This window comes from Struthio camelus, chromosome 8 (genome assembly GCF_040807025.1).
Source record: "Struthio camelus isolate bStrCam1 chromosome 8, bStrCam1.hap1, whole genome shotgun sequence".
Classification (NCBI taxonomy): Eukaryota; Metazoa; Chordata; class Aves; order Struthioniformes; family Struthionidae; genus Struthio; species Struthio camelus.
The window spans coordinates 31,487,785-31,511,737 of NC_090949.1; the positions used below are offsets into that span (position 1 = coordinate 31,487,785).

A 23,953-nucleotide genomic window follows, 5' to 3' on the forward strand; every position below is an offset into this window, starting at 1 on the left:
CTAATCTGTCTTCAACTCCGAGTGCTGAATCCTGCATATTATAACTAACTTCTTACTTAATTTGCATTAAGTAGTGCTGGAAGTAAAATTAGTTTAATACCAATAATAAATCTGGAGCCTTCAGAGTTGAGCCAGAGGAATGGTGTTTATGTCACTTTGAGTATTTATTGCAATAATGCACTTTTGTAGTAGGTACCGTTTTTAAGGTATCAGCATATTGAAAGGATATTTTTGTAGGTACGTTCTGCTTGGGTCGTCTTTAAGTTCTGTACAAATGTTGCAGACCACGTTTTGGGCTGTATAAGTAGCAGTTCAGGTAGTGCTGGCCTACACTGACATTATAAAGTGAATTAAAAAAATCAAATTTGCATGAAATATGCATCTCGTACTGCAGTGTTAGAGCTGGGACCTCAGAAGGTCCTGATGCAAAGCTGTGTTGAAAACCTGCAGCAAGGTCCTTCCTGGGCCTGATCTGTGCTCACTCGGCAGCTCAGCTGTTTGTGGGGAGGCTCAGCCCAGTAGGAGCCCATTCCAGCAAGGCTGCTCACTATTAAGATCCAGGCCCAGTAGCATGGTCATAATTAGCAGCGATAGGCAAAACTGTTGGTTTTGGCACTGAGAGTCTGTCTTTGGAGAGCTCCTTTCTGAGGCTCATGCTTGTCCATGGCCCATTTAGCTGACGTGATAAGTTGCTGTGTAGTCATGCCAATTGCAGAACACTCACAGATCAATCCATAGCAAGCCAGGCAGGCTAGCTGCCCTTCATCCACGACACTGTTTCCTTTGCAGTGTCCTCTGTTCAGCAGAACACCGTGAAATGCTGTCTGTCTTCTGCTAAGTAGGAACTTAGGCTTTCCCTCTGCTTTTGCAGTGTTGTAAGCCCTATTGATGGCAAATCAATGGAGTCTATAACAAGTGTGAAGATATTTCATGGCTCAGAGTACAAGGCGAATGGAAAGGTCATTCGGTGGACAGAGGTAAGGAAGTCAACCTGATTGGCACGTAAACTAAGACTTGACTTACATAGCATTGTGTGATTGCAACTGCAGCGCTGTCTTCGCTTGACCATAGTCAAGCCCTACTTTTTCTTGCACGCCAATAAAAATAGAAAATTCTTCAGGACAAACCTGTAATAGCTCTCCTACCTGGAAGGAAAGACTTACTTACTAAAGCATAGTACAGAATGAACAGTGCCCTATCATTGATGCGTAGCTCAAGGTGCTATCAATCACATCCATCCTGTACAGCATACTCTGCGTTGGCCACCTCTTTTCCTGCACTATTGTTGAAGCTGGGAAGAAGCAGAAAAATACTTGTTCCCTGTGTTACCCACGGTAACAGCTGGTTTCACTTATATTTGTGTTTAAAAAAAAAAAAAAAAACTACATTTGAAAAGAAAGATTCCTTTGTAATGGAGACCAAGCTTAGTCATTATTCCAAAAATCGTATTTTGAACTACCTTTCTTTTGCTGAAATGTTGAACAATTACAATGAAGGTGCTGCAACATAAATCACTTGAAGCATCTGCTTCGTTAAGGCACTACATATACAGCTGAGGAAACCTGTGAAGCTGCCAGCACACACGGGCTAATATTACAGGATTTCTTGAAGTGTTTCACTTAACCTGCTCAGTGGAAACAGAGTTAATCAGGCTACAGCATGCCGCTTTGCTATCCTTTTTCCAAGGTCGGTGGTTGGGCTCAACAGCGATAAATCTACTAACAACAGTAGTATGAAAATAGGGTGTTTTTTTTTTTTGGTTGAGGCTGGGATAGCTTCTACTAAAAATATGAATTTTTTTTTAATGATACCTTTTTTAAAAAAGCAGGTTTTTATTAAAAACTGTGTGCAGTACATAATGAGTTTACATGATGAGGATTTTGACCAGAACTGAAAAGTGGTTGAGAACACTGCTCTTTAAATATCTAGCTTTTGAAGGTTGTTGGGTTTTTTTTGTTTTGTTTTTTTAAATTGGGTGGTTTAATCTTTAGGTGTTTTTCTTTTTTTGCACAACTTCCCTGAGCTGCTCTTCTTTGACTCTTCATTTGTGAAAAGTTTAAACACCATTTGAATAATTAAGCTTATTGTCTATAAAATCATAGTGTTATATCTTGTATTGACATTTTTTTTCCCCAGGTGTTTTTTCTGGAAAATGATGAACAACATAATGGTCTGAGCGACCCAGCTGATCATAGCAGACTGACTGAAAACGTGGCAAAGGCTTTCTGTTTAGCGCTCTGTCCGCATCTTAAATTGCTAAAAGAAGATGGAATGACTAAGCTAGGTCTGCGTGTTACACTTGACTCAGATCAAGTAAGTCTTGACTAGTTTCAGTTTAATTGAGTGGGTTTTTTTTTTTTCCCTTGTTTGTTCCTCAGAAAGGAAGTATGACACAGCAGCTGTTCTACTGGTTGAAGAACTACCACTATCAAATGTTCATTTAGTGGCAGTAACTGTTGTTTGTTGTTTTGGGACATCTGTTAAATGCTGAAAGCTGTGCATAGTGTAACTGAACATTGGTGCTAGACCTCCCACCCCTTGCTGCTAGTAGCACCTGCTCCGTAGTCAGAGACCTGTGAACACTGCTCTGAGCATGCCACAGGCCTGAGGTTCAGGGAATAACCCCCCCCCCAAGCTAAGCTTTTCTCCAGGCATTATGGATAAGTACATGAAATGGGTTCTTGGGTTTAGCCTAAAAAAAAAACACTGCGACCAAGCAGTCTGTTCTTAAAAGATCACATTGCACAGGTGGCAGAGCAGCAGGACAGTCCCTCCCCCCCCCCCCCAAACACTCTACAGCAAAAGCTGCAAGCAGAGATAAGGCTCTCTTGGCAAGCTAACAGGCTTTGCCTGGGAGCAGAAGTATTTTTAGTATCTACCTGCATTTAACTACTGTACCCCTTAGTCTGATCATGCAGGGTGTGGTTCCCGCTTAGCTGAGCGATCTGCTTTGAGAAAGCAGTGGAAAAAAAGTGGCTGCTTTTGTCTAGGCAGCTGCAACTGGAGAAGCTACTTTAGTGCCTGCTCTGTCCTGGTCTAGTGCTGGCACTCAGCCAGCCCTTCTTCCTCCTGCACAGCAAAGTCACTTCCCTTACTGCCCACTGAACCGCAGCCTTGTGTCCTATTTGCCCTAAAACCCACTCTTACTTTGTATTTTTTAGGTTGGTTATCAAGCTGGGAGTAATGGACAGCCACTGCCCTCTCAATACATGAATGACCTGGACAGTGCCTTAGTGCCAGTGATTCATGGAGGGGCATGTCAGTTGAGTGAGGGGCCAGTCATAATGGAGCTCATCTTTTATATTCTGGAAAACATCTCATAAGAGGACTTCATTTTCTGTTCAGACCTGTTCCAGCAGCAGTTGTATCTGAATCATTTGCACTTTAAAACTGGAAAAATTAAGCTTTTGTTAACACTATTAATGGGAAGGGGGGGGGGAGGAGGGACGGTTGTTCCATAATTCTAAATCTTCTATGCATTGTCAACAAACAGAGGATCAGGGCAGCTTCTATACTACAACATGGCTATGCTATCCTTGCAGCTAATACACTTCTGTTACTGTTTAGAAAAAATGCTCATGTTTAAAGACTTACAGTCATGTACTCTAAATGCTCAAACGGGTGCAAAGATCACTGGGGCGCAAATAAAAAATGAAACTCCAATCTTGTACTGTTTGTAGACGGACACGTAAGAAACAACAATCAAGACCTCCATTCTGACCTCATCATAATGCCGTTTGTGGTTATTCTGTAGACATTAAAAAGTAACGTTTACATTATTTTGACCAGATTATTGGTTGAAATACATTTGGGGTATCCCTAGAGAGATGTGTGGAAAGATTACCTAGCCATAACTACGTTTGTATGAGAGACCTTTGTCAAAATGAGCAGAAGGGCACGCATCTCTCTGAAAGCAGTATTACGTAAACTGCAAGTTGTGTGTATGTAATAGATTAGTTTACTTTTTTCCTCTATTTACTATACAAACTTGTCACCTCAGCAGATTGCTGTAATCTCCTAGAACAACTCTGCTATTCTATACTTTGTTTACAAATCAAATCTGTATGAGTTTCAGATTTCTGTCACAAGCAGAGGAAATATTAGCCCTCAAGTGCAGTTATAGCTCCTTCCTCTTCCCCAGTAGATCCTGCTTTTTCAAGAAAAGTAACACCCAGGGCAGCTTTAAGTCTCCTCCTTGCTGTATGCTGTAGTGTAATGCTAGTGTCATGTAATACAAGACAGCTTGCACTTCATATTAGCAGCACCATGTAAAAGCTTACCTGTGATAAAAGTATAGAGTGGCCGTTTTTGCATGTTCTGCTGAAAAAGGCTTTCTGGTCAGCGCTGAAAACTTGCACTTGGCCCAGTGCTCTTGGTCTCACCTAAGATGGCATTTGTGAAGGAAGCAGCTGCTCACGTCTGCCACAACATTATGAAGCTGGAACTGAGAATCAGCCAGAGGAAATGTGGTTCCACGTTCTTATTAAATTAAGTTGTCTCTATGGAAAGCTGCTAACCAAGGAAAAGAGCTGAAAGCAGGAGCAGGGGTTTGTTTAGTCTTAACCATGCAAAGCAGCTGTTTATGTCCCTCTCAGGAAGAGGGCAAAGGTTCCCCCCCCACCCCCCCACAGTGGCCATTTCAGAAACAGAAAATTAGTTTGGAAACGGAGGGGCTAATTTATGGTAAAGGCAAGTAGCGCTCAGCCCTTGGCGTTGTCCCTACTTTGCAATCAATCAGTCCTGTTGGGTGTGCTGGGGCTTATTTTGTTTCTATATAAAGAAAGAGAATTGCAAGGCTACTGTGGCACTGAAACTGTGTTTTTTTTTTTTTTTAAACAAGCAAATATATACAGCAGTAGCCAGGCAAAAGAAAAAGGTAACTGTACAAGTAGCAATGTGTTTTTCATAAGGGCAGCACAGTATATGTAGAGAGTGCATTTGTGAATAAATGACTACTGCTTAAAAAAAAAGAAAAAAAAGAAAAAAAAAACTTACAAATCCAGTACAGCAAATTACAGCTGTCACCACACAATGTTTGGAGAGAAGGGCCACAGATCTGGAGTCCAACTCCAGAAACAAAAATTGGCCAAAAAAAAAAAAAAAAGAGGGAGCACAGTAGTTAACACTTTTCCTTTTTAAGGATACATTAAAGTAAAACCTTACCTCTGGCCTCTGGGAAAAGGTGGCTTAGCGTTTCATGCTGGATAAACCTTAAGCTACTTCACACAACGAAACAGGGCTAAGGCTACGTTTAAACTCCCTTCTGCACACTGTTTATGCACACTTTAGGACAAAGTGCAGCACCATGTGGCGTAGGCAAGATTCAGTATCTGGAAGAGCATTCCATAAACTCAGTAAAAGCTTCCTTCTAGAGACTGCACTCTAGCTTGGCCACAGCAGCAGCTTTCCAGTTACGTTAGTTGCATTGTTATGCTTAATAATGCAGTAAAAGAGGTTAAAGATCTTAATCTTCTCTTCCTTTGCCCCAAAAGTCATTTAGGTTTGGATTATGTTTGTGCAAAACACTATCAACTGGTGACTGACATGTCTGCTTCAACCATAGCCTTTTAAATGACCTTAATTACCATGTTGTTAAGAAATGAGTACTTGTTTTAGAAAAAAAAATTGTACTTTTAAAATTCAGTTAGTTAACACTGCAAAAAAACTGCATATTATATTTTTATTTTCAACATGTAGTTTTGTATATTAAATTTATTGAAATTAAAAACTAAATACTGTATTGTCTTCATCCGCTCAGGAAGACAGAGGCAGCGCTGCCTTATTGTCTGGACTCCTTTTCTGTCTACAAACTTGCCCTAACTAAACAGCTCTTGCAGCAGCACTCTGACTCCCCAAGTACAAGCACATCCCCTCCTTCGAGATCAGTCATTTCTGTTTGTTAGTGCACAGAGATTTAAAAACACAAACATATTTGGTACCATTTTTTGTATGCTGCTAATCAATCAAATACATTCCTGAAAATAGTCATAATCCAGTTTTCTACATGATAAAGAGTGGCTATTTTTCCCATCACCTGGCAGAACTGTAAAAGCCTGTTTTTGTAAAAATATAATGAATATTTACGAAGCAGCAGTGTAGAGTAACCTGTTTAAATTAAAAAAAAAAAAAAAAAAAAAAAGAGGGGGTGGGGGGTGATGTGGAAGGCCGAAGGCACAGTACCCGGGCTGCACTGGAAAGCAGTGTAGCAAGCATGGCAAACAACTGGTAGCCAGAACAAAAAAAAATGTAGATCCTTAAACCCCTGCTGCTAAGAAGTCTTGAATTCTCATCTTAAAGACAATATCCCATTTAACTCCTTGCTGCAATGGCATGCATAGAGCAGGGGACACGCACTGCTGCTAGATTTGTGTTTGAGAACTGAGTGCTCTCTCCTCTGTTCCAAGAAACAGATAGGAAAAAACAAACAGGCCTTGCTAAGAGAGAACAGAAAAAAGCAGTAGCAGATTGTGTTCACGGTACCATGTTGGGTGCTCGTACACTTAAAGGAATGCATTCTTGTCAAGGTCTTACCTGTGACTTGACTCAAAAGCTTTTGCTCTGCCTCAGGGAATTTTTAAGGGGCTAAACCTTTCACACACCACTATGCATAGTTAATGTAACATTCAGCCTGGTGCTACGTTAGTAGTCCCACATTAAGGCAGTTCTGTCTATTTTGTGTAGACTAATAACGTTCCCCTGCAGTAGCAAATTTCCAGAGCCTTACGTTTGCCTTAAAAAGTCATTAATAAGCACTATGGCTGTTACCAAAATAGACATTAGGTTCAGTAGTGCATTCATTTAACATCTTTGGTGCTTGCAGCTAGCAGCATCTTTCTACGTACAATGTTCATCCCGCATCTTCTAGTGTTCCTGGGGTGGGGAGGGGGGTAGGGAGGGGAGAGAAAAAAAAAAAAAGAAGAAGAAATGACTGGATGCAGTCTTACACAATTTGGAAGTTAAAATACGGCAAATAGGTAACGTCCCTGTGAAGCTGATGAATATCAGCTTAACTGCAGTTTATAAAAGCAAAGCAAAACAATATGCTACAGCAGAAGGAGCACAGACTCAGGAACCCAAGAGAAGGAAATGAGACTACTTATTAGAAACTTTGTATTTATATCACATCATCTGGTGTTACAAAGCTTGTGTAGCTTGTGACCAGCTCAGGTAGCAACATCACAGTCCTAGAGTAGGACTCTTTACACGCTACCACAATACAATACCTGCTCAAAATGGATCAACCAGGTCACACTCGGGCCAAAAAAGCCCTGTGACTGCAGGCAATTTCAATGTACACTGAAGGGAGAACTGACTCTCCTTAGTGAGCGACACTTTTCTCCAGCGTTTTATGAACATAAACTATGGGAGCAGTGACCAGCTAAGTGTCAGAACATCAAAATGACTGTGTTTGACTAATCTGTAGCAAGAACGTCAGTCACATCACTTAAAAGTGATAGACCAACATATACTTACAAAAAATGCACTAAATGAAAGTTTAGCTTGCAAAATCAACTGCTTGAAAGACAAAGTAGTATGTACAGTAGCCCATGAAACAGCAATTCTGGCATGTGTTCAAAAGTCCTGGAGAAGTACGAGTACGCCACCATGTAATTAAAAGCTACCGTAAGACATACAAGAAAGAGAGCTGATTGCACAGGTAGCTGGACTTCTAGCGCTTTGTATTCTTCAGTAGTTTTCTTTATGCAGTAGATCACTTTAAAAAAGAGACTAGAACTGTTAGAGGTCTGTTTGTTTGTGTGGTTTTTTTTTAAAGAAGAGGAATTCTGTGATACCTAAAAGGCAAAGCTTGAGAAAGGAAGACAAGCTCCAAAACCAGGCAATTTCCACAGTGGTGGCGCTGACAGGAAGGGGAAGCCTACCTTTCTTCTGCTTCTAATGCATAGCTACTGAGGTATACATAACAGCACACAGCTGTTCTTCTGTACTGAAGCACTAACCCAGTAGCCACCAGGCACAGTTCCTTAGATAGCCCGTATTCAATATCCAGGGGAAAGCGGATTTCCTCTAGTTTCCTTTTCAGATGAAGCCAAGCAGAATTTCATGGGACAGACAAACACACATCTCTAGCTTCTGGCAGAGGAAGAAGAGTCCTTGCTATCTATGAAAGGTCTTTTGCAGACAGTAAGTAGCAGGGACACACCCTCCCTTCTGAAAAAGGCTCATCAACCTTATTTTCTAAATATTACCTTAAATAAAGGTGATGCTACAAGCTCTCCCTGTATTTCAAGTGATGGTGAAATAGCATCTTTGATATACAAATTAATCAGAGATTCTGTAACCTCATTTCTTAAATTAAGTCAACTCACCACCAGAAATAAAAAAGATGAATGGTACCAAAGCCTGAGCTACATAATTAGGTCAATGTCAACACAAGATCATTTCATGCAGAGTTTATCTGTAGCCCTATCAAGTTCTGTCCAGATCATCTTCAGAAGCAATATTCATACCTCAGATATGAACTAATGTTCAAGGACCAGCCAGTTTTCTGTAATTGTCTGAAGATCTTGACCGCTGAGGGGCTCCCTGAGTCTCACTTTTACCTCCAGTTTCCCTCCAGTGGGCTTTCTGCCATCAAAAATCTGAAAGAGCCACAAAAAAGAAGAGCAGTTAGCACACACAAAAAAGGTAACACCAAACCGCAGCGCCTGAGCCAACTACTGACTTAAATCCTGCGTGACTAAAGGATGACCGAGATCACCTACTGGTGGCTGCAGTTCTGGGAGGAGCAGCAGATTCAGTTACCGTGAGCAGGTCATCCGCAGAGCCAGCACAAGGCAGCTGTACCAGGGGCCGCGTTGGCTCTGCCTACTTGCCCCAAGTGTTGGCCTCTGAGGGAGGAATGGCCTCCAAGGGGCAGCTCTGCCGACGTGAACAGTGGTCCCCTGAGCACATCCGTGAGGCAGCCTGAGGGCTTTCTGATGACTCCACTTAGTGATCTTATGGCAGTTCTCTATCCACTCTGACAGTCTTTGCTTAACCCTCTAATCGGTCAGCTGTTGACACAAACACTTTAGGGGATCATCTGAATTTCTGGTCCTGACAAAACTATATTGATACAGAGAATGTGCAGACAACCTCACTCTTAACGGGTGTGAAGTTTAAGAGAAGAAAACAGATGAGTTAATACCCTGATTAAGGCGGAACTTGGAGACCATTTTAGAAAGGAATTAAGCATTGTTCTACACTAAACTGTACCTGCAAACAATATGGAAGATCAGCCATTAGGCTTCAATCTCCCTCTTAAAAGGTTAATAGCAACAAGAACTGAGATCATTATGGAAAGACACAACAGCATCCTCAAGGATGCAAAAGATGAATCAGGGTTCCAAACACTAGTTGCAAGTTCCACTCCAAGAGCGTTATTTCTCTTGCATGGAAATAATTTGACTAGTTATTTAAGAAAGTTTGGAACTGAAATGTAAATGCCAGAGCCCTAGAAATAGAGACCCACTGCACTCAGAGAAGCCCCTTTTCTTGAGCACAGTCCAGAAAAATTGAGACCGAGATGTGGCGAGCAGAAACTATATTTAGAGCAACATGAGGATGAAAATCCAGTTCTCCTTGCCAGGTGATTTTTTCTGCTGTTGATTAGATCTGTGAGATCTCCAGCATCCACCTCACCCCTCCTGCAAGATACAGCATTAACCAGGTGGGTACAGAACTGAGTCTTCAACATGTTCCCGCACCAGAACTGTCACAGCCAAGACAGGGTGACCAGAGTCATGACGACGTTCTCTCATGTTACCAAAAACGGGATTCTCAGAATCAGAGGGACAAAGTTCACCAGCCTGCTAGCACGAAGAAGCAGAGTACCTCCAATCAAGGTCTTATATGCTGTCCAGGTTGGCAGGCTGAGATCAGGTGCTTATTGTCAATATGGAAGACAAACAAGCTATTGGGACAGCCCCAATCCTTGAAGGTGATATAGGATATGGGTCCAGATTTCCCACCTGCAGTTCGGGACAGCACAGCAAGCAAGACCCTCCACCTCCATGTTTAAAGAGTGCATGATGAACACCCCTGGCGGAAGGATTCAGTTTTCTGTGCATCACTCAAAGACAAGAGGATCTGGCTCCACACTACCAGTTTGGTAGTTTCACATGGTACATGTGGTTTTCATGTTAATTGAAGATAACAGCCCAGGACGGCTGATGAAGGACCCTCATCAAGCGTTCTTTCTTCTGAGAGCTGTTACTTTCTGAGCAAATGCCTTGGACAGTCAGTACATTACAGCAAGTGTTCAAAGCCAGCGTCAGCTCTAGGAAAGGTGGCTCCAAAGGGAACAGTTGGTCTTTTTACTTTGTGTATAGTACAGAGAGGATGCTTAGAATAAGACTCAGAGAGGCTGAAAGAACAAGGATTAGCTGCTGTAAGAATAAGAAGGCCTGATTCAGCAGCCAAAATTTTTGAAAACGGTTCTGAAGACCACTTTATAGAGAATGCAAGGCCTTTGCCTCGGCCAGTGCTGGAGCCATGAGCTTGCCACAAACCGTAAAGAGCTAAAAAGACTTTACTGACATAGAAGCATGCATCTTAATCTCGTCACTCTGGAGTGGCCTGAGGAGAACCTCTCCAGGAACCCCTTAAAGAGGTTTAAAAAAAATAAATAAATCTAAAAGCAAACTTGGCTGGTGCAGCTGTAAACAGTCCTGTTCTGGGCTGGCCCCAGGAATTTCTTAAAAAGGGAAGAAGTGCTGCTACTTCCATTCCCACTGTCCCTCTCTACGAAGTTTAAAAGAGCTGGAAGCTAGCATTGCTCTAACCAGTACAGGCACCTGTTGAGAAGGGGGATGAGGTGAAGCGGGGCATGTGAAGAGGCAGTTGGCAGGAGCCATCGGTCAGAGGAGTACCATGTATCAAAAACTACCCTTGCAGATTCTATTCGCAAAAATCTGAAATGGTAGAGATGATGTTCCAAATCAAAGGAAGAAAACAAAAAAAAACCCCCAATGAGAACAGCTACAGCATTGACCAAAATCATTTACATAACATATTTTAAGGGACGACCACCTCAGCCTCCCTCCTCCTCTCCTAGGAAGAGGCTAAAAACCAGTGATTTCTGCATTGAGCCGACAGCGTCTGCTAAAACAGTTATTTTGGAAAATACCTGTTGACATTAAGACTATAACTGCGAGAAAATATCACAACTTCTCTCGCAAATTTGTGTAAAGCTTATTTATTCACTGTTCAGAAGTGAATCAATTTATCCCCTTAAAAGTCACACAGTAGGTTACACAATTAAAAACAGCCCATTCTTTAGCAAACTGATCCAACACAAAACTATTATCTCTGTATACATACATTCAAGTGAGACGAATATTCACTATCCTTTCATGTTCAAATACTACATCCTAGTAGGACACACCTCACCCAGAAAACATACCTCAATGATCTCTCTGACTTCACATTCCGATTCCAGCTTGTCCAGTTTCAAGTGTGCTGTCCCCACCTGCTTATCACTTCTGAAGAAGGACCTGTTTGAAAGAAATTTTCCTTAGTGGAAAGGGCAAGGTTTTTAGAACATTAAAGAGAAAGAAAGTCAAGAGGTCATCGCTACTTGAACTATCATCATGCCCAGGAAGTCTAGTCAAGACATCCTACCAGAACTTCAAAGCCTGGATGAAAGAGGCGAACCAATGGTGAACTGAACTAGATTATGAGGACAAGACACAGAGGTACTCATTTTCTAACCATCCTCTTACAGCCAAAATAAAGATGAGACGGGTAGTGAAGAAAAACAGTCCAAGTCCTAGACTAGCACCAGGAACAACAGCAGCTTTCATCCCTGCACAGGAGAAGAGCCTTAGTGTGATAAGGAAGGAGAGGAATGGCCTAATACCCAGGACAGACAGTGATCTTTTACAAAGGATGTTTAGTAGAACTGGCTGAAAAATTTCCCAGTGAAGTTGTGTATATCACCAAAACAAACAATTCACAGGCACATGCTGGTTTTGACAAACTTCTTATTAGGAGAAAGCCAAATGAACTATTCTGTTTCATTTTGACATATCAAAACACTGAATTTCAACAAGAAGGAACGCTTCATTCCAGCTATTGCTTTGATTCACCCTTATACTAGTAGTTTTAGTACTAAAGACCTATAATTTTAGAATGTCTATTTTGCTGAAATTAAATACAGAATATTTTTGTTTGGAAAGAAAAGAAATCAACTTTGGACTTCTCTCCTCGATAATCGCTTCTGTTTAGCGGTTTTATCAGCAAACCATCCCTCTTTACCTTAACAATCAGAGACAGGTAACAGCTGTGAGACCCCTATCCAGATAAAGGCCTTCACAAGGCAGTAATAAAGACTAAAACACACTAATTCCATGGAAGTTAACAAGTGTTCAGCTCAGAGCGTTGGATTTCTTTGCCTGAATCCAAGCATTTCCTTGAAATCACTCTCCAAAGGGAGAGTGATTGAAACAATTAAAACTAGAGAGTCTGGACGTAACAAAACCTGTGAAGGGAAGGTCAAGCAGCCATGCCTGGTACGTTCTACACAGGCAACCTGCCAGGAATTCTGGTTTCCTTTTTCATGCCATTCCATTTTGGCTTTAGAAAGAAGAAAACCCCAAAACATCCACCTTCTTCATATCACCATTAAAAGACTGGAGTGATCTGGGGAACACGGGAAACTGGGGAAAGCTAATTTGAAGAGCTGTATTTTAAGCCTCATAATGCATGCAGCAAGGGCTTCTGGAAGTCCACACCACCTTTATCATCTGGTTGGCTAAAAACAAAGCAAGGTGCTATCAAGCGAGACCTAACGTCTGCACTGAAAATTGGAAAGATATTTTATGGATCCCTGTGTTCAGGTAATCTGTGGCAAGAGTAACCAATATATTAATGCACATGCAATGAAAACAACCCTTCTGAAATGTTTGTCTTATATCTGAGGATTCAATAATATTTAAGAACTCCTATAAGAGCCCTGATTTTATCCAGTGTTGTCTTGATGCACCTCATTCATCAGAGCCTTGGTGATGGACATTACTGAAAGTCTTTTAGTATGTCTGAAGAGCATTCACCAACTTCTGGATAACTTCAACACCACCAGTACCTTCTTTCTTCATTTCCAGACTTAATTCTCGATGTAGGTTCTGTTGCAAGATACCTTTCAGTTAAGGATCTTGAGAGGAAATAATTATATTCAAAAGAGGTCTGATAATTACCAGCAGAGGAGATCGCACCAAAAATGGCTTCAAGGTTTGCCGGTGTATCTTCATTATTAACAGAATGAGAAAAATTACTGGGTACCCTTCTCAGATAAGGTATGAAAAGTTTATGCCACTTCAGTTTGGATACACTCCCATGAAACAGTCCTGTGCAGACAGCAACGGACCCAGAAGACTCTCCAGGGAAAACAAACTTGTGTCTTCCAACTTCCTGATGGATGCCTCTGCTGTTTTCTAAAACGTGACACTGATATCAGCGCCTACAGTTTCCAGGTGATCATCAGTGGGTTTGATTGTCTAAAATCTCTGACTGGAAGAGGAATACATTCTTTTCTACTTATCCACAGCCTCAGCGATTGCTTCATTCATATATTCTCCAGACAGTTCACATAAACCACAAACCACAATATAAGGAATCTGTCACTCAGATTTTAACCTCACTTTCTGCCTTGCATGTTCAGAAACAGCGTCAGGGCCTTGGCTCATACAGCACCTAAGCCTGTTTAGATTAAGGAAAAGGATCTGGCACTGTCAGCCAAGGCTGTAGCAAGCTCACAGTAGGTAGCTCAGCTACTTCTAGATGGGGTAGAGATCGCCAGGCCGCTCCTCTGAAAGCGCTGGAACGTACAGTGAATCACTGTTAGGCAGTTTATCTACTCCGAAACCTCGTTGCGTTAAGGACTTGAAGGAGTCCAGCTCAGTTGTTCCAATTGCTTCCCATTTGTCAATTTGTCCATCTCAGCACAAACAGCTGTAGCAAAGAAAAACAATGCAGCAAGTACATCAAGGGCCGATAGTGCTGCCTCCAAACATGCTGCCTATGAATTCCGTTGTCAGGAAACCTCCCAGAGAAGAGACTCTGTTATCCATTAACAAGACTACTGTAGGCTGACCAAATCATTTAGAGAAGTACAGACTTCGTTACCTTACATGCTACTACAATGCTTCCTTTACCTAGAGTACCTTAAGCCGGACGAAGGATTACAGAATTCTACTGCAGCAGGTTGGACACTTTCTTCTTTTGTTCATAAACCTTTAAATGAAGCAGTAATTTTTCCAGCTGCATTTTTTTTCCCATCTAATCCAAGAACCAACAAAGACAGGGCCATCCCAGAATCACAGTGAAGAATGTGAATTTGCCTTAGGCTATAGTTTTAGAAATGTCACTGGTGAAATCTCCTTTTATCTTTAGAAGATTTTTAGGAGTTTTAATGACAGAATACTTTTGGAAAAGTACATTGATGGGTTTTTACTTAAAAGTATTTTTTGAAGGCAACAGAAGCTTAATATATATTAAGTAACTATATGTTGTGTGCTCTTTCTCTATAAAGCTGGATCTGGAGCAGGTCTCTTCTGCTCACTGAGAGAAAAGAATTCTTGGGAGATGGGTGAAGAGCTATCAAAGACCTCAGAATTACTTTCAGAAACGCTTGGAGATGCTGTATTATCCATTCCACAGTCTCAGTGAAAGATAGGGAGCAGGCAGTCTTCAGAAGAGAGTCTGGATCACTTCATCCTCTCTCTTCTCCTCGGTTAAAGGGCTGCAGCTAAGCAGTGCAAAGCAAGCAACTGAAATGGGCAAAAACCATGAAAATAGTAGAAATATCACTGTGAGGGGGTTACACCTGGGCCTTTCTGCTATCTCAGATCTCACATACCACATCAGGAAATGTGTTCTGCAATTCTGTTACCTGCTTTACATAAGCATTGCCTATATGCTGACTGGCAGCCCTTATTTTGTTCTGAGAAGACTGCCAGGGAAAGGTGATTGATTGGCTTTTCTTCTCTTCCTTCTTCCCTGTTGCTATGTGTCCACACCCTCATCCGTAAACAAGCATATACTTAACTTGTTAGATTCCTGTTCTAAGAACAAACAAATCTCAGAGCCAGAAGAGCCAAATATTTTGTTCAGACTTTTTTGCTCATCTTCAGAAAGGCTTCAAAGGACAAGTTGGAGTTGGCATACAATTCATGACTCACTGGAAAATGTTTCCCAAGCAGTGAACTTAAGCTTGAGTAGAACTTTAAAACGTTTGCAGATTCAACTGGTAAGGACACAATAACGACAGGACACGTCTCAAATGTGCAGTGGTACACAAAGGACGGGGAAAAAGGTTTTAAACAAACGTAAACACTGTTAAAAGATTTACGCAAAATGGGCAGAATCTCTAACGTTTAAATCTTGAGCAACAGAGCAGCAGAACAGTCGGGATTAATCAAGAAAGAGGAAGAAAATAAGCTGTTTTTCTCAACAGGGATACAAATGCAAGATTTGCAGTAAAAGCAATGGAGCTTTATCTCATAAGTTAAAACATCTACAACTTGAAAATCATCTCAGAGAAACTTTGGATCATTTCTGCATGTCCCAGTAACAGAAACGATGAACAGCACAAAGAGCAACCAGGGCAGAAACAGGTTATCTAACACCTCATCCAAGTCATGGGTCACAATTAACTGTGGGATTAATAAATCTAGGCCACTCAGTTTCTGAATAAATCAGTAATGAGCCCAGATGCAGGATCATTTCCCCGAACATTACAAATCGTTAACACCCATCTCGTCTGTCTGTCTCGGAGAAAAGGGGAGTTTCTCTCTCACTTCTCTCAACAGTCTAACAGTTTGCTAGCAATGCTTAGTAAATATTGTAAAATCCTCAGAATGAAGATGAGTACAAAAACATAACGCTAATTCTGCCATCATCTATCATCTGCTTTACTGCTGTTCATGTTGTGCTGTCACTCATATTTCATTATTCTACAATGTTACCCTGTACGACATTTAAATCTTCTGGTCCAGAAGATTATAAACAGATTGGACAAGAATAAAAACATTCGGAAGGAGAATCATTACTTTCTCAGTCTCATCAATTCCTCTTAATGCATTAATCTGCAACCAATCTTCCAGTTATGAGTCAGCTTCACTGAACTTCTGCTTTTTTTCCTGTAGGGAAAACATGGTGCTTAGGCACACTTTGAAATGAATTCTCAGGCATGAGAACTATTTAAGGCAGATCATATGCTTGTCCTCCATGAATTTCAGCTACAACAAACACTTTTCAACTGAAACATTGGGGGGGGGGGGGGGGAAGGGGGGGAATGACCCAAACTGTAGACTTACCCTTTATGAAATATTTCAAATTTAATTCCTTTGGTCTGAATCACTCGTCGGAAACCTCTATGATTTCGGTTGATGTTCAGCTTGAACAACTGATTATATTCTAGTCAAGATACAGAAAAATGAAAGCAAGCTGTGAAAGTCACACTAAGTGCAGCGCTCTATTACGTGCATGCACTTAGACCTCTGTCTAGCTCAGTTTGGCCCATTTAAGACAGACACTTGACACCTGTATAGTCCCTTCTCAGGAGGTTAAGTTATTTCAGTCATTGATAAGTTAAATATCAGCATCCCTGTGCAACAGTTCATCTCTGTCATCCCCACTCCACGAGGGCAGAAACTAAACTGAAGAAAAAATACGTCATCCTGAGGAGCTGACAGCAAGTTACTGGAGAGCCAAAAGTGGATAATCTAGGTCTTTCAGCAATTTACTTTAAATAGAGTGTCTGTGGCTAAGAAAAAGGCACAAAACAAGAAGTAATAAGGAAGAAGCACAGGAAGGTTAGAATGACTGGGAAAGGGTGTTCTGATAACATAACTAAGCAACAGTCGGAGCACGATTGGTAACTCAATCATTTCACTAAGCGATGACACAGTAACTGCTACCAATCCCGGGATGTGGGAGAAGAAACTCCACAACAGCTAGGCTTCACACGCTAACAAACCCTTTTGCAACAAAGAAAAATAGGGGGCGCAGGAAAGGATGGTTCTCTAGCCCAGCACACAATATGAGAGTAGCCTGTACTCTCCAGCAATTCCTTAAGGTGCAATGTTTTTCACTCTGTCCCAGAAGAGGTACTAACCTGGAGAATTGGTATTTTTAATTACAGCAGTTTTGCTCTTCTGAGCTTGCTCCTATTAAGAGAGAGAGACACACACATTACATAAAACCATGGTAGATATGGTTACTACTCCATATTCTGAAACAATTTTTATTACCAGTTCTTGTTTATACCTATACAAGAAACATGAGGTTTAGGGGGTTTATCTGGATGATAAGAAGAGTCATTCAAGAGTAAAGATTAAAATATTTGGATTTCATTGCAGTAATAAGTACAACACTAGATAAAGAATAAGCCAAAACATTAAACGAAATACTAGTGCCACAGATAAGCTACATGGTCACACTCAATTCAATCCAATCATAAAGCTTCTGACTGCTGCTGTTAAACTACATGATAAACTATGCATGTTCTATGGCACAATAATTCTGTTCCTTCTGCATTCATTGGAATAATAAGCTCGTGGCGCTACACAAGGAATTCATCACAATAATCATTCAGGGAATTGCCCTACTATTATTTTGCCTGACAATCAATCTGCCACCAAAATGAATTAACTTCTAACCCAAAGCAGAGTATGAACTAAATCTCTGGGGACCGAACAAGGACAATGTGACCTAATTATTGCAGCTACTTTGCAAAACTGTTTTCAGCTATGAAGGAGAAAGGTGGTGTGTTTGACTGTTGGCTAAGCAGTAGAGAGCTGGCTTTTTTTTTAAAGAAAGAAAAGTAGAATAAGAGCAGGCTGATTCCTTCTTACCCCAGAAGATTACTCAAACAGACCAATTCTGTTTTCAGCCACCCTTAGCGGGTGACTCCTCCCACTGAAGTCTCAGGTAACTCAAATCTTTGATTTGAGTTACACAAACTGAATCTGTCCCTCAGCAACTTCCCCCAGGTTAACTGAACTTATCTCAGTAGAATTGCTGCAAAATTCATTAGGAGGTAAAATCTAGGCTCTGCACTGTCACAGAATAAACATTAAGCCCATAAGAGCCAAGATTTTTTGCCTTATGGAGAGAACAGGAGAAGCCCCAGCACTTCTGATGGTCAGACTAGATGGCCCTCTTTAGAGACCCTTCTGGCTCTAGTTTCCATATTTTTTTGACCAGCAACTACTTTTCAAGGTGAGGAGAGCAGGATGAGAGTGGGTAATTTCAAGGAAAGGAGCAATTAGCTACAATAGCTCTATGAAAAGAGAGAAGCCCAATATATAACTGAAAACACTGACTCTCAAAAAGGTTCAGTATACATTTACAACAGAAGCACAATGAAGAATAAAACAGTTTGAATTCAGTGTAAAACACAGACATATTAATTAGTAAGGTCAAGAAACTTGCATGACCTAAGTCCTTTCTGCAGATATGGACACATATGGACACATATTTCCTAATTAAGTCAGCACACACGCAGTAAATGCACAGCAGTCAACGTGCATTTATCTGAGAAGAGAGATTATTTGATCTATTTTGATAATTGAGCCCTTTTGATCTATTTCTATAATTAAAGGTGTCCCAAAATACTGCCTTCAAGCTTGTTTTATTTCAGAAATGGGACTTGGAGTGAGACTGCATCTCAGGTACTCCCTCTCCCTTGTTGAACCTGCGTGCTCTGATGTTTGATTGAGGTTACCAGTGAGTTTGCACCTCTGAAAGAAGTGAACTTTTACAAATTTCAAATATTGTAAGCAGTAGAGACCATCTGATTAGTATCCCCAGGAAGCAAGGGTGGGCACAGCTCCGCCATTGTGAATTCTCTTTGACAGTAAGCTTGTCAGCCAACCAGAGCACACGCAAGTCTGAAGCGGACACCACGCTGCAAAGTACAGGTGTAGGGAACACAGAGGGAAAGGTGTAGCAGAGTTCAGATCTGTAGGAAACCGAGATTTAGCAGTTTTATTTCTCATAGAGCAGAGAGAAAGATCAGAAAGCATGCCTAGAAGTGTTTTCCCTTTCTAGAAGAAAGCCGACACTCCTTCCTTGAAGCCCTCGCAAGTTAATACAGTAGTAAGGGTCATAGACTGAGAAACAGAAGAGCCAGAACACACACTCACCACATTCGGGTAATGGAATTCAAACTTCACAAACGCATCCAAATCGCTCGGTGCCACACCTGAGTGAGACAAGAACCAGCCAATCCAAACAGCTGATACAGATGTTTTCACTGCATTTGGAATATCGGGCAAGATTTTCCAAACCACCTAACTGATCTTCAGCAGGACTCGTTACCTGTCACCCAACTTCTGAAAACCCCATCAATCAAAAATCCATACAAAGCTAACATCCAAAGGAAAACACCTACCGCATTAAAGCTCTCAGTCCTGGGACAATACAGCAGAGTGCTTTATAAGTCCACAGAAACAAGGGACTAAAAACTGTAATGTTGGCAGTAGTAACTCCTGTCTACTGATGGGTCAATACATATCAAGGTGGTATGGATTTACAGAAGGCATTGATAATAAAATGAGACCTGAATGCAACCTGAACTAAGACCGAGTTATGAGCAAACCCACGACAGTTTAAAGTTCTTCCTCTTGTCCAGGTGGAATCCAGATTCTCCACGCCCTTCCTTTGCTTTTTAATACTGTTAAAGGTTTTTGTGAATTTGAGCCTGAAATCTCATTGATTTTTTTTTTAGTGTGTGTTGGTCACAAAGGTTTCGACTTCTCACGTGGTCTTCAAGGCACAAAATCTCATTCCCCACTACTTTCTGCATCCATTCAGAGAATAAGCCCACAAGCTCTTGCGGGTGCCTACCTGGTGGAGCTGGTAGGTTTATCCCCCTGACAACGAGAAGGTGCATTTCTGTGCTGTTGAGCTCAGAAAATATCCTGTAAAAAATAAAGACACAAGAAGGCACATTCATTCCAGTAGCACAATAACTCCTGATCCTCTCCCAGACCAGGATGCAATTGTTATTTGTCAGATGCAAAAGAAACTAAAAGTCACAGAGAACAGCTTACTCCTACACAGATCTTCTTTCAGAAATTACTGAAGAGCAAGGGAAGAGCGTGAGCAGAGAGAAAAACATTTATGAGGCATAGTGAAAAATGTAAGGAACAAAGCCTGAAGACACTAAGCCTGAGTGAAGATAGAGGAAGGAAAAGCAGTTGAAGTGGCAAAGTGTGAGAGAAGAAGATGGAGACAGGGGGGTGAAGATGGAGGTATTTTGAAAACAAAAGCATTCCAAACCTCAAGTTAAAAAACAATTACTTAATATTTAAATGGTTGGGAGTGTCCTCTCAAGAATGCTGAGCCTAACCCTACCTCCCAGGTTCAGAGTTTGCTGAAGCCATATAACCCCTAAACAAGGGCTAGAAACCAGAAGGTCATTTCAGTCTGCCTGAAAAGTCCCTTAGTTTTCCACACCTTATCATTTTAAAGGTTCTTTCCTCAAAGTGATGGCTTGGAGGATCCATTCCTTGCGCTCGTGCAAGCTGTAGGATGTCCATGTCCTTTTTACAACCTTGTGCCAGTTTTTCAAACCTATGAAACAGAAGCAGAAAAAACATACACAAACTGGAACATCAAAATAGAGTATTCCCCAGGTACAGGCCACAGACTAACCCTCGGACTAGAGGTAAAAAGCAGCTCAGAGATGCAAGCCTCACAATTACTAACTTCTTCACGTCAAAAGAACCTTTACCATCGTGCTCACTCTCATCGTCTTTAGGGGGTCAGGCAGACTGGAGGATAAACTGACCACACAACAGGATGATTAAAGGCAGGCAGCAGGTCTTACCGACTCGTTTCTGTCACATTTCCCAGATGCATGAACTGCTTGGAATACTGCAGACACCTCTGTCAGCAGAAATAAAAGAGAAAAACACAAATGCACTTAATGGTCCTTACGCACACATTCATGATTGGCAGAGAGTTTTGAGAATGACAACCACCTTATTTAAGGAAAGTCAAGAATCCACAGCTTACCTAAGTCACCAAAAAAAATCCATCCTCTTTCCTTTTAAATTTGAAGCTGAGCAGAGCATTTGTTTGAGTTGCTCTGTCCTATTACTTTTTAGTCATTTAATTTCTAGAAATGGTCTTTACCCAAGTGATTAGTCAATCACTCGGGTACTATCTTCAAATTCGAGTTTTCAAACTTGGCCCAATTTGATAGTGCTAAGCCTTCAAGCACACCCTCTGACTTCAAACAAGAGACATCCAGCTCTGACCCTCTTCACCTAATTAAAAAAAAAAAAAAACCCACAGAAACAATAGTGGGATTATAATCATATTACTAACAATACCCAGGGATGTGTTACAAAAAGCCCATCATAGAATTCCCAGGCAATGATGAAGCACTAAAAGGAGAAACCAGACACCTCATATTGGTCCTTCAGCAGTTTTATGAGCTGGGTGTATACTTCATCTGCTTTCTGGGACAGCCTGACATCTTCATGGTGAATGAAGATAAAATCACCCTCATCATCTGTAGGGGGTGATGGCAGCTGCAACACAAGAACACCACCGTAACATTTAAGAGCCTTTGGAAGAAATAAGTAGACAAAAAGCAATCAGAATGAATGGAAAGGTCAGTGAAGGGAGATATGCTTTTTTTTTCTTCTCAAGGTAATTCTAACCTAACCACTACTTATACCACCACGTGACAATTACTCACGTCGTAAGACTCTGCAAAACGTCCTACAGGCCTAGTTCCCTGACTTTTCAGGTCATGAGAGCTATTGCACTGCAATATGGTTTCCCATCTACCCATGTATCAAGAGAAACCACAGAATCATCAGATCACGTGTGCCTGATCCTCACCCCCAAAAAGGGGTTAGGACTGAAGGGGGCGTGTCAAGAGGATGAGGCCGTGTCAAGAGGATGAGGCCAGCCTCTTCTCCGTGGTGCCCAGCAACAGGACAAGAGGCAACGGGCAGAAACTGAACCACAGGAAGTTCCATCTGAACCTGAGAAAAAACTTCTTCACTGCGAGGGTGACAGAGCATTGGAACAGGTTGCCCAGAGAGGTAGTGGAGTCTCCTTCGCTGGAGATATTCAAAACCCGTCTGGATGTGATCCTGGGCAATATGCTCTAGGTGACCCTGCTTGAGCAGGGAGGTTGGACTAGATGATCTCCAGAGGTCCCTTCCAACCTAAACCATTCTGTGATTCTGTGATTCTGTGACATGGCCAAGATGTATACTCCTACCCTAAACCCAGGAAACACTTTCAAGCTCTGTTGGAAGCCATTGCATACCAGGGACCAAATGGTTCACGAAGGCCAAATTTTCTCAGTCTTGCACATTTGAGGAGCAGAAAAAGAAAAAAACAAAACAAAACCAAAGATATAGGGAAATTTCAGGGCTCAGTGTCCATGCTTGTCACTTGAACAATTTTAACTTAAAATTTATTTCAAGGGATACTATTGTTTAAATCATTCACAGGTTTGATTGAGCTATGAGATGTCCAAGAATATGAAACAAAGAATACCTTATTAACAGTCCTACTAACCTTGGAAATATCAACAGGCTTGCCACTTTTTGCTTGCTCAATCTTAAGGTCAAAGGTCTTAGCTGTTTTGAGATATATCTTGGCCTGTTCAAGGTTATTTGCCTTCTTTGCTTTGACGGCTGCCTTCATGTATTGCTTCTTTCTGTTCTCCAGAAATTCCAGCTGTTCCCTAGCTGAAAAAACAGTTATATAAAAACCCTCACTCATCTACTACCATGCCCCTGAAACAGGTTTATCATGTTCAGTTTATAGCCAAAAAAGGTCAAAAGAAGTACAGATATCAACTAAGGACATTTCCTTACTGCACTTTATTGCTTCATGGACAGTTTCAATTTTAAGTATCAGGAAAGGAAACAAACCAACTTATTTCTACCATGGCATCCTCCATCAAAAACTTCACAGCACTTCACAAAGAGAGAATTGTATGTAGAGTGTCACAAAAGAAATTATAATCCCCTATTGGTAGACAGGGGACAGAGACTGCAGTACAGCTGATAAGCAATAATAGAAGCTGAATTCAAACTTCCAGCTTGACATTTTAATTTCTAAAAGAGGGTGAATACTATGGGCACATGAACCCTGAAAACACATCCTCTGTACTCCATTTCTTTTGCCTCCCTTAATCTGTCAGAAAAAGCAAATGAGCCAATGTGTGAGGGCACATTCAGACATGTCCACCTCTGCTTATTTGTAATTGCTTGCTATTTTACTTTGTTATTAATTCTTGGGTCTCCTCTTCTCTTCCCAAAACAATAAGGACAATCACACAAGTCAGAAAAAAATTGCTTTACGTTGTAACAGGTCAGTTCATCCTGCTTCTTTTACAACTCACTGAAAAGGGTACAACATGAGCTGATTACAGCCATTGCCAGAGATACTCATATTGTATTTGCCCCTGCACTCCACTCATGATTACATAAGCTAAACAAGACTTGCAAGAGGTGCCTATCTCAGCAAACATACACCAACCAAGCTAGTCAAGCTATCACACTATTTATACCACTGTCAGATGACTATCTGCTTACTCCCACCCTCGCAAAAAAAGCCTGCAGTCCTGCCGCTATTAGGAATTTATCCAGTCAGCCAAAACCAAACTAATTAGATAAGGTAGCTAGCCTAATTTTCACTGAGTCAAAACAACCAGGACACAGTGTGCTCTGTGAGGCTGAGACACAGAACAGAGGTATTTTCAAAGAGAATCTGTGGAAAACAGACTGAGCAAAGCTCTTTTATCCTCCTGATCTCGGCTCCTTGATTTTCCTGGTGCAAACATTAAACGCAACTGTTCCACTCCACTCCCACACCTCACTACACCTTCTACTCTCTGACAAGAAGAACAGATTTTCACAGTTGATCTATCCACTACGAGCAGCTGCAAGATACACTTCAGAAATCTGGGGGG

At 41.3% G+C, this 23,953-nt stretch overlaps 2 protein-coding genes across 12 annotated transcripts in view; one reads left to right on the forward strand and one right to left on the reverse strand.

The window, feature by feature from the left end:
• The window catches only part of ZFYVE9 (zinc finger FYVE-type containing 9), a 63,084-nt gene extending 58,253 nt beyond the window's left edge, over positions 1–4,831 (forward strand). For all 5 annotated transcript variants that reach the window (XM_068953132.1, XM_068953137.1, XM_068953133.1 and 2 more), the window contains 3 exons: positions 872–977; positions 2,137–2,313; positions 3,162–4,831. In XM_068953132.1, coding sequence (XP_068809233.1) covers positions 872–977; positions 2,137–2,313; positions 3,162–3,323 — 445 coding nt within the window. In that variant the 3' untranslated portion in view covers positions 3,324–4,831. The remainder of the gene's footprint in view (positions 1–871; positions 978–2,136; positions 2,314–3,161) is intronic.
• Positions 4,832–5,666: 835 nt separating this feature from the next.
• CC2D1B (coiled-coil and C2 domain containing 1B) overlaps positions 5,667–23,953 on the reverse strand; it is a 41,863-nt gene continuing 23,576 nt past the window's right edge. For 5 of the 7 annotated variants that reach the window (XM_068953142.1, XM_068953139.1, XM_068953140.1 and 2 more), the window contains 11 exons: positions 22,552–22,724; positions 21,420–21,545; positions 20,837–20,895; positions 20,464–20,580; positions 19,852–19,925; positions 19,149–19,207; positions 17,117–17,168; positions 16,317–16,416; positions 11,405–11,495; positions 8,469–8,600; positions 5,667–6,870 (listed from right to left, as the gene is read on the reverse strand). In XM_068953142.1, the coding sequence (XP_068809243.1) occupies positions 8,481–8,600; positions 11,405–11,495; positions 16,317–16,416; positions 17,117–17,168; positions 19,149–19,207; positions 19,852–19,925; positions 20,464–20,580; positions 20,837–20,895; positions 21,420–21,545; positions 22,552–22,724 (971 nt within the window). In that variant the 3' untranslated portion in view covers positions 5,667–6,870; positions 8,469–8,480. Of the gene's footprint in view, positions 6,871–8,467; positions 8,601–11,404; positions 11,496–16,049; positions 16,140–16,316; positions 16,417–17,116; positions 17,169–19,148; positions 19,208–19,851; positions 19,926–20,463; positions 20,581–20,836; positions 20,896–21,419; positions 21,546–22,551; positions 22,725–23,953 lie in introns of those variants that run through there. The other 2 variants (XR_011142612.1, XR_011142613.1) reach the window with 2 other exon arrangements.